This window comes from Alligator mississippiensis, chromosome 10, assembly GCF_030867095.1.
Source record: "Alligator mississippiensis isolate rAllMis1 chromosome 10, rAllMis1, whole genome shotgun sequence".
Classification (NCBI taxonomy): Eukaryota; Metazoa; Chordata; order Crocodylia; family Alligatoridae; genus Alligator; species Alligator mississippiensis.
The window spans coordinates 37,067,816-37,080,453 of NC_081833.1; the positions used below are offsets into that span (position 1 = coordinate 37,067,816).

At 42.7% G+C, this 12,638-nt stretch overlaps 1 protein-coding gene across 2 annotated transcripts in view; it reads left to right on the forward strand.

Annotated features, from left to right (window-relative positions):
• The window catches only part of CPNE2 (copine 2), a 209,703-nt gene that overhangs the window by 165,478 nt on the left and 31,587 nt on the right, over positions 1 to 12,638 (forward strand). For both annotated transcript variants that reach the window (XM_006267367.4, XM_019497720.2), the window contains exon 14: positions 3,956 to 4,089. In XM_006267367.4, coding sequence (XP_006267429.1) covers positions 3,956 to 4,089 — 134 coding nt within the window. The remainder of the gene's footprint in view (positions 1 to 3,955; positions 4,090 to 12,638) is intronic.

Consider the following 12,638-nt stretch of genomic DNA (forward strand, 5'->3'; position numbering starts at 1 on the left):
ATCAGTCACAGTGCTGGTGGGGTGACTTTGGTTGTTCACCACTTACATTCTTTTCCAGCCCAATATTTATGACCATAAGAAGGTGTGGCCTGCTGAATGTTTTAGCAGAAACAATGACATTGTCTTTGTGGGCTTTGGATGTAACACCCCAAATGAGAGGAATCTCTGAATCTAATGTCCCAAGCTACACTTGAAACTGTATCTTCAGACTTAAGAAACCATTGTGCTGGGTTGCATTCAGAACATTCTCTTTATATTTGGACAGACTGAAACATGACTAACAAATGTGTTCTATGGAAGGAAATGAATGATGATTTAAAATATGATTCATGTAAGCTAATATACTGTCCTTGAAGAATAATGGAGCTCAATGATAACGACAGGAGATTTTTACAAATATCAAAGAGGAAACAGAAAATTATGCCAAGCTTCTTAGAACTACTGTGATAATTCCGCTCTTTGTGTATTTGGAACACTTTTTTTTTTTGCCTGGATTTACCTAATTGATCTGTAGAATTGCAGTGATTGTGCACCTAGATTGGTATGCTGCTGTGCATCTAATCTTACAGAAAACACTGATTGAGTATCAGCTCTATTGAGTTGAACAAGGTAGTTTAAAACTCTTAGACAGATTGTTTCAGGTTCAGGCACTACATCCTTTCTGCCCTCTGTTTTCTTGAAAGGATTGCTTTGCAGCCCTAGAAACATTATTCTTCTGTAAAATAAATGCTTGCCAAATCTGAATTGGTCAATGAACTGTAGAACTGTAGATGTTTCTGACCCCTGCTTTATAAGTGGGATTTTCAAAATCACCTATTTGTCCCTTTGACATTCACAGGAAGCCCAAGTCCCTTTGACAGTCACAGGTTTTTTTTCCTCTAAGTCACTTGAGCACCCTTGAAAATTTGACCCCAGATGGGAATTAGACCTGGATCCAGCAACTTCTTGTATGCTGGTAGATTGTTCTGTCCACATGGAGCACTAGGGACCTCCAGTAGGATTCCAGAAAGTGCAACACCTTGCATGTAGGCATACAACACTTTGCATACACACATATGCACACAAGCAGTTGTAGCATCGGGACCTTAAAGACAATTAAAATTATGTCTAAAACACCATGGCCCAAAATGTATGCACTGCAACAGATTAATGCTTGAAGTCAGCTATTATGGCATGTGCTACTGTTCAGTTATGACAGGCAGTCATAGCCTGTTAATAAGAAAAGGGTAAAAACACAACTTCTGTTTGCTATTGTATCCCACCTTAAAATCATACTTTTATGTATGCATTCAATGAAAGAGAGCTAAAGGGATTGAGGGAAGCAAATTCCTGGATTTCAGGATGCAGCTGTAAATAGAAACACTCAGTGAGGCCACAATCAAGTCTTGCATCTGTGTAGGACTTCCTTGGAGCCTGGTCTCCTAGGTGATAAGAGACAGATAACTCTTGAGGGAATTGGTATCATGCTGTTCCAGGCAGTTTGGAACATAGTGCACTCACCTCAGGCTTTGAGGCTGGGAAAATGAAATTGCCTGTTTCTTTCTTTTTCATGTGTCTTCTACCCTTTGATATTTCCACTTGAGCCATGAAATGCTTGATTGTCCAAACAGCCTGGATTTCTGCCTTTCTGGTGTCAGTCTCGTCACATAGTTGGGTATTGCATGATAAAGGGGCAGGGTACAGAGTGCTGAGTGTAAAGAAATGTTTTCTCTTCTGATGTGTGTGCACAGCTCCCAGTGAAGGCCTTGGTCCCTCTGTGTTTACATGTCCCAGAGCAGGACTTGGATTTATTTCAGAAGTGAGGATTTTTTTAAATTAACTTTTTCTCAAATAACTAAGCCAGCATTAAAGAACATGGCATTTTTAGAGCCAACTAAGTCCAATTGCCCTGTATAACTAGGGAGAATTAGTCTGATATAAGCATAATGGGTGCAGTAGGGATATAATGCTTATTGTCTCATCACTGCTGGCAAGCAGCTGGTAAAAAAGCCTGCAACAGGAACAGGTTATTTGTTTGCCTGAATTGGGACAGCCAGAAAGACCTTCATCCCTATTCTAATTTACTGACAGAAACTGATTCTCCTGAACAGGTGGAAAAAGCAAAGGACCTCTTTCATATCTTGCAAATCAGATCAACACATTCGGAACAGCAGTGAAACTTCCAGTTTCAAGTTTCTTGCCAAGTTGTTTCTGTCTCTGTTGATTCTCTCCACAGCCCTCCCTGCTTTGTGACTGCCTCAGTTCCTTCTCAGATGTAGGCATTTGTGTTCCCACATGGTTACTCTCTTCACAAGACCTCAGTATTTTTCAAAAGCAAAAAAAAAGCCACCTTACTTGAACTCAGGCATCAGAAGCCCTCTCTCATAAGCACAAGGACTCGGGTATAAAATGGTTATCGAGGTCAAAGAAAAATGATCTGTGTTAGTCTGAAGTTAGGCAGAAGACAGAGTATATTTGCACCTTACAGACTAACTAAATCAGAAATGTATGGCATACATTTTCATGAGCTTGAACTCACTTCTTCATCTGATGATAGCATCTAATTAAGTGAGCTCTGGTTCCCAAAAGCTTATGTCACCTATCTCTGACTTAGTCTATAATGTGAAAATCTACCCTGTATTAAGGTCAGAGGCATCTCAGATCTACTGAAAAATAAGGTCTGAGAAGGGATGGATAAAACTTTTTTGCCAAATAATAATGCTGCTGAAAATGTGATATCAGATGCCAAAACTATTATATTGCATTTCAAATAAAATTTTCAAGGAAGAACACTGGGACGGCATTTTTGCGAAGGTTGACATAGAATTTGTTGTTTTAGACATGACAGATTTTCTAGTTGAAACTTTACAATTTTTTTTAAAGAAATGGTGTTTCTCTTGCTTAAAAATTGACCTAAATTTAAAGACAAAAACTTAACCTGAAGGGTTTGGTAACTCAAACGCAACAACATATTTCATTTTGGGTCAAATAAAACATTTTGGCTTGACCCCAAATGATTTTTTTCTTTTTTTCCTAGAATCCTCAAATCTCTATCTTTGGACTGATCTGCACCAACTCTTGGGCATTTTTATACGTGTTTCCGGACATGGTGCTGGGCACTTTAATTAGCGAGCTGCACTAATTAAAAGCACCCACACGTTACATGTATTGGCATCGCTGCGTATCCCCACCATGAAAACATGGCAGTGGGGTGCTTTAAACTAAAGCTCATCAGACATATTTTATTTTGAAGTGCACTGCTGCCATTTTGTCAGTGTGGAGACGCTGATGCATGTGACACGTGAGGTTACTGGGACGCATCAATTTCTGTGCTCCAGTGCATCTGAGCAAACTCCCTGCATATGTGTAGGAGCCCCTTGTTTCCAGTTTTTCAGTTCAGCCTTTGAATTGTGGGGAGGGATGGGTGGGGTGAGGACACACGCATGCCCTCTTGCCCCCACCCCTTGCCCTCCACTTTATTTCCTCAGATCTAGTTTGGAGCACCCTCAGTTCCAGAGAAAATTGGCCACTGTTTTCTACATCACTGAAACACTCCTGATGCACAGAGTCAGGATGGTTCAATGGGTTGGATACCAGCTTGGGAGGTAGGAGTCCTAGATTCTTGTCTTGACTCTACTCCTGACTTGCTCTGAGATCACTTCAATCATTTTGCATCTCTGGTTCCCATGCCACCTGCTCTCTGTTTTGTCTATTTCAGCTGCAGAGTAAGCTCCATAGCATGTTGTTTGCACTGTACCTTGGAAAATGAGACCCTGATTTCTACATGGGGCTCACTCTAATGTAAATGCCAGTACAATGAAATACAATTTTAGTGATTTTAAATTTTCATTAATTGCTTCTGAAATCCATTTTGATGTGTAAGTAAAGTAAGGAGCAGATTGCTGGAAGAAGAAGCCTTTTGGCTGCCTGGAAGGGTTGGATATTTTAACGTTTCATTTGTCTGCTTTTCTTTAAGGAGTGGAAGGCATTGTCCAAGCCTATTCAGCCTGCCTGCCCCATGTGCGCTTCTATGGACCAACCAACTTCTCCCCCATTATCAATCATGTGGCCCGGTTTGCTGCCCAGGCTACCCAGCAGGAGTTTGCAGCAGTAAGTTAGAATGTGTATATTGTTTTATCTGTGTTGTTGCCTTGGCTTTGAATTTCAAAGTGGGGCTAATTAACCTGAGCATCTTGGTGTCTCCCAGTAGGCATAGCATCACAGAAGAGCAAAATGAAGAACACCTATTAGAAAACCTTGCAAAGAATTTATCAGAAGCTAGTGTGATAGTGTAATTGATTTTAGCCAATAACTGGTTCCATTTTAGGTTCTTGTAAAGAGGGTTGAAGGGGTAGGTGGGAGTGGGCTTTTCTAAACTGGTTTTGGAAACAAAAAGCATTCAGCATACTGTGATCTTGAGCTGAGGAAAGAAATTTTAAGAGACCCTTAACAATCCAAAAAATATTTGACATCTTTATTTTTACAATAGTTTTTGTGTCATTTGGGCAAACAGCAGTGCCAGAATCCTGGTTGCAAAATGATCACTTCATGCCACTCATAACCCTCAAAGTCCAGGACAATTAGTTCATTGTATCATTTATAAACACATGTTGAAAAGCTGCTTGTTGGCTCTCAGGGTGTCCCTTATGTCCTGTACTCCATTTCAGTAGCTTGTGAGGTTCTCAGGCTAGAGAGGGACAGTCATCATCACTGGCAGTCCCTCACAGTCAAGGATGATTGTCTTCCATGATTGTCTTATATGTGGATCTGAAGATGGCTGACAAGGCCTATCTGGGATCAACTGACTCTGCAGCTCAGGCGCACACTTCTGTGAAGGATGGGTAGCTCTGGGTTATTGATTCAGTCCACAACACACTGTTTCTGTCACCCCTGCTTTTCTGTCTCCTGTTGTTGTCATCAGGTTTCAAAGTACTGAGATTCTTGCAGCAGATTCTTCCTCCATTTAGGACGGTCCTGGGTGATAGTTTCCCATGAGTTAATGTCAATATTGCATTTTCTAAGTTGGCCTTAAGCATGTCCTTGAAGTGCTTTATCTGCCTTCCTCTTAAGCATACACCTTACAGAGCTCGGAGAATAAAATTTGCTTTGGGAGTCTAGAGTCACACATCCAGACAATGTGTCTGGCTCTGCAAAGTTGATGTCAGATGATCATCACCTCGATGCTCATGGTGTTTGCTTGTGACAGGATGTTAACTTTGGTGCATCCGTCTTCCCACCGGATTCAAAGGATCTTCCACAAGCAGAGTTGATGGCATTTCTCCAATGGCTTGATTGATGGTACTTCTCCAACAGCTTGAGATGTCTCTTGTACATTGTCCACATCTCAGCTCCATACACTAAGGTGGGGATCACAACTGCTTGATTAAAAGATGAGCTTGGTTTTGGATCTGATGTCACAATCTTTGAACACCTATTTCCTCAGGCATCTGAAGGCCACATCTGCACATACGAGGCAATGTTAGATTTTTTTTTTTTTCTTCAGTGTCAGTCTTCTGTGAAAGATGGCTTCTGAGGTATGGGAAATACTCAGTGTTCTCCAGTGTCTCACTGTGAATCTGAATTACTGGAGCTGGGGACTGCTGATGAAGAGCTGGTTGATGGAGCACGACCGTAGCCTTCTGAATGTTAAGTGTCAGTTCCTTTTTCTTGTATGCCTTGGTAAAAAATGTTGATGATTGCCTGAAGGTCTGCTTCTGAGTAAGCACAGACTACAGCATCATCAGCATACTGGAGCTCAATGATTGAGGTCTGGGTGGTCTTGGTCTGGGTTCAGTCATCTTGAGATTAAACAATTTGCAATCTGTTTGGTAGTTTAGCTCCACTCTGACTGGAAGCTTGTTTGGTGGTCAGAGGCAGCATAGCAGTGATATGCAACTCATATCTAGAAGTGTTGGAGTGATAATGCAGCCTTGCTTAACTCCTATCTTAACCTCAAAGGGATCTGTGATGGATCCATTATTGAGAACCACTGCTCACATACTGTTATGGAGCAGGCAAAAATGGTGATGAATTTTGGTAGGCATCTGTACTTCAGAAGGATCGTTCACAGTGCTTCTCGGTTGACAGAGTCAAAGGCTTTCATGAGGGCAAAGAAGGCCGTGTAGAGAGGTGCATGTTGTTCCTGACATTTTTTCTGAAGCTGGTGAACCATGAAGTTCATGGCAGTTGTGCCTATTGATGCCCTAAATCTACACTGAGATTCTGGGAGCAGCTCTTCAGCAAGTGGAAGGAGATGGTTTAGGAGGGTTCTCGCAATGATCTTCCCTGTGGTGGACAGCAAGGCATTCCCTCTAATTTCCACAGTCAGACTTATTTCCTTTCTTGCAGATTGTCACGATCATGGTGTCCCTGAGGTCGTCTTGGATTTCCTTATCAGCTCCATGCCCTGATCCTAAGGATCTAGATGATTTTGGCAGGGATTCCATTATCTCTAGGTGCCTTGTCATTCTTCCTCTGCATGATGGCTTTCCTCACTTTGAGGGTTGAATTATCTCTGACTGGGTATTGTGGGATGGCATTGAGAACACTTATCAATAACAGAGGCTCAACTAAAGAGGTCTTCAAAATGCTCCTTCCAGTGGGCATTGATGGCTTCCCTTTTCTTGATCAGGTCTCTTCCATCCTTAGGTTTCAAGAGAGACCATATCAAGATGCTGACTGTGGCTTACAAGTCCAAGGAGGAAAAAGGAAAGGAACAATCTAAAAAGAAAAACATGACACTGGAACATTTCTTCTTTATTGTCACCTTTATTTGGCAACATCTGCATTAAAAGCAAGGAGTGAAGAGTTTCACACTTGCTTAATTACCTACTTGAGTTCACAGCCTGCTCAGATAAGCGCCCCCGATTAGCAAAACTGGTTTTATGGTCTTGCTTATACTGGGATTAGCTCAGATCACCTGAGCTGCAAAGGTCCAGCTCATGCAAGTTAAACAAGGAGTTTGCTCCACCAGTGCAAATGACAACTTTGCCTGTCCACACAAGAGGTTTGTATTGGTTCAGTCAACTTGGCTGCTGGTCTCTGACAACTGAAATTGGTGCTAATTTTTATTGTAGAGAAAGAAGACTGAGTCGCATCCTCCTTACATGGTAACATTGACTGTCACAAATAAAGGGAGATTACAGTATTAGCAGTGACAAAGCTACCCTCTGTTTTGGTTTCCTTGGTCAACGTTAATAACCTGCGTGAGTGGTGCTGTCTTTCTGTCTGAATGCATGGAAATGACTCTGTTCATTCTCACTGTGCTGCAGTCCCACATGCCAGTTGGCTGTATAATTAATTATCCAGCCTTTCCATTACCTGTCTCCCAACAATTTTTCCAGGTGCCTGAAATAATAGCTCTGCTGCTCTTTTATCTTTTAACCCCTTCATTTTGCTTCCAGTTTTCTGTGACAATCCAACTCATACATTAGTGCACACACAAAAGAGAGAGCAAGCTAGAGAGAACCTGTTAAATGCGGTGACACCTCTGCCATGGAAATACTCTGTCCTATTTACTGGTGGTGGCTGGAAGAGTGTGTTTAGTGAAAGGGCTTGAGTGTGAGCATGAAAAGGAAATGGTCCTCTGGGCTGCTGTGGCCAAACAGCTTTTGAATGTGCTGTAAGGTTGGAAGATTGTGGGTGTGGTGACAAACAGATTGCTCTGAAATTTGTCTGATAGTCAGATGGTATCCAGTCGCCTTACTTACACAGACAAATCCAGGTCCCTTAGCTCAATGACCTCTAGAGGGCAGTATCCCAACTCCAGACTCTTTAAATGCCAATAGAGTGAGACCAGGAGGAGTTTTCTTTCAGTACAGCTGCAAAGTTTGGACTTTCAGGTAAATGGAGGTTGGTGGCAGCCTTATGCAGCATCACTCCTCCTACACTGAAAAAACAGGATGGGGCAACAAGTCCAAATGACTGGCCTTCATAGACTCCAAAAGGGTCTAGAAAGCTGTCAGAGGAAAACTAAGAGGCTGAAAAAGGGAGGGAGAGGTGTTCCTTGGACACCCTGAGATCTTTGCTCCTTGTCTTTGGGCCTAAGGAGTGATATTACTGGACTTTGGGAGATCTTTGTTCCCTCTCTCAGTTGAGGCAAGAGGAGCATGAGATTCTGGTAGCCTGATCCTGGTTTGGGGCTGCATTATAGTGTATATAGTTTGACTTCTTGTGCTGCTTTAAACACACAACACACATATGTTTGCCTGTCAGCTGGACGGGGGGGCTGCACCTCACTGATCAAGAGCTGCAACCATAGTCCTGTGTTTAATGGGACTCCATGGGAACCCATGACAGTGGAAGAAAAACACAATGTTCTGTGTACCCCTTGCACACTATTGGTTTTCCCAACTCTGCTGGGGGCCACATCTGTCTACCACAGTCCCAGGGCAGCTTTCTCCTCCTTGCACATTCCTACATAAGCCTGAGGACCTAAATTTACATCACCTTGGACCAGCATTTCCCATCCCTTAGAACTTGGAGGTTGAGCCCTGGGCAAGCAGTGGAGAGGATGGAGTATTCTTTGCTCCATCAGCACTAGCTCTGTCAATTTCTTTCCCACACATCTGCCATCCCTACCCAAAAGTCCTTCCTGTGGAATAAGGTGATGACTTTGGCTGGTTTTGTGAACCTGGACCCAGTACGGTTGAGAAACCACCATCCTGAGATACAAGAGCATGAGGGGAATCAAGGTGGAGGGTCCTTGAGATTCACTACTTCCTCTCTCGTGGAGAGGTGATAGGTTCTTCCTGATGGTGTCAGACTCTGCTTGTATTTGTTGAAAATGCACTGTCAGCCATACCCTATGTGTTAGGATTTTTAAATAAGAATTACACTTGGTTCTCAACCTGTTTGCTTCATCTGATTAATGCTTTTAATTACCTGTCTGAGAGGGAACATTTTGGACAATATGTATACCTGCTGAAGTGTCTACTGATTTTTGGTTGTCCACCTTGAGGCAAAAGGGACTTCAGTTTGGTGTGCAAAATTTGAGGAATGCACTGTCTATGGGTTACTATTTGATAACTTCTGCTACAATTTGTTTGCTCTGTAATGTATAACTGTTGACCATACAACATGGGGAAGGTCATTGGGATGGCACATCTGAGGACAGTGTGGTTCAGGAAGCACTCTACACACCCTATAATTATTTCATTTGTAATGTGCCTTGCAAAGTGCCTAGATATCCATGTACTTTATAGAGTTCCGGGTTCTGTTGGCCCTAGTGAACAAAAGGGATAAAACAGGAAGCTGGCTTGTCTCTGCTTATAGCTGGAGCTGATTTTTTTTTTTTTTTTTTTTTTAACCAGGAAGCATTTACTGAGGAGGATTGTGATTCCATGCATCACAACAGACCTTGCTTTGTTCTCTTTTCAAATTTAAAATATGAAACGAGTAATTTCCTTTTCAAAGAAGCATTCACATCTTCTCCATCTCCTCCAAGCTTAATATATTTTTGCTCTTCCAGTTCAATCTTCTATCATTTTTTTAAACTTCTCCTGGAAAAGCAATATAACACTGAATTCTCTTGGGGCTGAGGTAGTTACATAGTTATCTTGTTGTCAGAAAGTCTGAACTAAACCAAATTCAGAATAAATTCAAATCTCTTTAGATTTAATTTTCTTTTTGTATGTCAGAAATCAAGAATAGGGGAGGGAGAAACTCCCAGGCCTAGGAAAGAATAGAGAAGCACTAATCATATGTAAATTGCACCCCTTGTTGGCACTAATAGTTTAATCAAGGGCATTTTTAAATAATGTTCACTAAAGTAATAGATCCATCATAGGCAAGTCTGAACTAGAGTTCTCTTCTTTAGGAGCACAAAGCGTTATTGATAACAAGTTTTATTCCCCAGCGACCTTCCCTTCTTTGATCTCGTCTTGAATGATTGTAACAAAAACCATCCTCAACAAAGTCTTCTTTAATAATAGTCTTATGACAAAGAGGCACCGTCTAGGAAGATGACAGCAGCTTTTTTTCATGGAGAAAAAGGCACATTTTATTTTTAGATATGAAACTGGCAAGAGGTGTTTGTTTGCTTTGTAAGCACATGGTCAGGGGAGGGGTTGCAAGCCATTTAAAAAGGAATAGGAAATAGCTCAGGTGCGAACTCATCTGGAGGCCACAGATTCTGAGGCTCAAAGGATTTCTGCTGGAGGAAAACCAAGCTTGAGCATGGGAGGCGGGGGGAATTTTAGATCTGGATCTAAATGTTTTGACCTAGAATAGAACGTCAGACCTCAGGCTTTGCTTCTTTTATCTTCCTGAACAGTTGTCTTGGGTTGCAGTGACCAGTTACAGTTTTTCAAGATAGCTTTAGACCCATCACAATAACCACTTGGAATAGGCTGAATTCTCTGCTAAAGTAACCTGATGCATTAGGGCCTTGTTCTGTGGTAATTTTGAGTGACTCCTGGAGCTCTTTAACACCTGGATGGTCTGCACATTAACACCTGAAACTGGTTTTAAGTACTCATTAGGTGGCTCAGAGCTACGCCACTCCAGGGCAGGATTATCGCTGATCTGTGTCACCGAGTTTGTGCTACACTAAAGTGTAGCCACTCTGGGGAGCCCCCGCGGTGGGGATGGAAGCCTGGAATGCATTGGGCAGAGTCTTACCTTTCAGTCCTCCAGGCTCCTGCTGGTCTGAACGCGTGATGGCTCCAAACTGGAGCTGACACCAACACCAATCAATAGGGACCTAATGAATTTGTGATTATGCGGATTCAGTGAAATCCGGGCAATGCCCACAAAATCTACACAATCCACAAAATCTGCAGGGGCTGAGGGGGTAGAAACCTTGCTAAGTGCTGTGGCAGCTCACGGGGGGGGGGGGGAGGGAGGCTACCTGCTCAGAGGGCTGCCAGCAAGATGGCTGCCACCCTCACTGCTGATTGGCTGTGAGGGTTGCCTGTCATGTGGCCCCACCTCTTCTCCCATCAGTGGCAAGGGGTGTGGCTACATTGTAGACAGCCCTTGCAACCAATCAGTGGTGAGGGGTGGGGACACATGACAGGCAGCCTCCACAGCCAATTGGTGGTGAGGGGTAGGGCCACTCCAGCCCATCTGCCAGAGGCATGGGGGGGGAGGGGGTAATGGTGCTCCACCCTTAAAATGGCTGCCCCGGCCTGTGTTCTGCCTGTGAAATTGGGTGGGGGGTAGCCCCCACGAATTCGGTAGGTCTCTACCAATCAACATCTGTGAAGTTCACAGTGTAAGGTATAACAAGGCCCTTAGGAAGGGGCTGGAGCCATGCCGGAGAATTTACAGATGGGTTCTGCTGGTGGTGGAAAGTCACAAGTTTGTACTGTACTGAAACTTTAAAAAGATGCTGCTTGAGTGACTTTTATGGAACCATCTCCTCTCTTCTCTCATTGTCGTTGTTCAGTCTCAAAGACCGGTATCTAACTATACAAAGAATCACCAGAACCAAGGCAGCATTATCCAGTGGAGATCTCCATTTGCTTGAAACTCTGTGGCTAGAAAGCATTGATTTCTTCAGTGGAAAGGGAAGAAAAGCTTAGTTCTCCCAGCAATTGTTGTATGGGGGAGGAAGTGGCCCAGGTAACTTCAGCTGTGTGTAACTTCCAGGCATATTAGGGCAGATGTGGAACTGACCTTTGTCTTTGTGTTGACATAAGTTACACTTCTTTTGTAGAACTGAGCAGAAGGTGTTGGTGTGGCATAGATTAGGGCAAAGCCATGGTGTGAGACCATCAGAAGCAACTGCCAAAAGCAATCTGCACACTGAAGATATTAATGCAGATTGTCTGGGTTTGTTTGTCCCCATCGAGCCTGTTTACGTCTGTCTACCCAGCTATTAAATTGCCTGTCATAATTCTGGGTGTTCATGCGTTATGGTCATCACTGTGGTATCTCTATGTCTTTAAAGAAATCACACCCACTTTTACCAGGTCTGAATTCTCTCTGATCTCGTTAAGACTCCATGTAAGAGATGTGCCATTTCCTAATGTTTTTAAAAACATTCTTGTACCTTTTCCATGGCAACGCATGCCACAAACAGAGTCTGTCAGCGCAAACAGGGTGGGAGCAGAAAAAACCTATGAGAAAAAAACATGAGAGACTGTATATACCTGACTTGACTCTCAAAGAAGGGTTTATAAGCTTTGAGAAGTGAAAATTGATGCACAACACAAATCTTTGCTTTCCAAATAGCCCCTTTTCAGCCACGTGCATTTTTTTTATGCTGAATAATCCCTGGACGTTTTACTTACACCAGTACTTCCTATTGCTGACTTGACAAACACAAATAAACAGGGGTCACATTTTAAATTCAAGGAAGTCCATATGACTTGAACATCAGCCACTTAAAAAGATATGGCAATAATAAATCATCATGCCATTCCAAACTGAGGTTTTGTTTATTCCAGTATCTTTACAGTAGATGCTGAATAGTAAAAAAAAGAAAAGAAAAAGAAGCATAAATCCCCCATATGCACCCAGGTGTGCAGTTCTCTGTATATGACAGCATATGGCGGTTTTCCTGATTCAGTCTTGTCCTGTTGCCTCCAACTCCTGTGCTGCTACAGTTTGATAGGCTATAAAATTATGAAAGATTATGCTGGTTCTGGAGGTGCATTGCAGAACAATGCCAGTGCACTGTTTATTTAGTTCTGGTTTCACCTGGTGTGGCACAT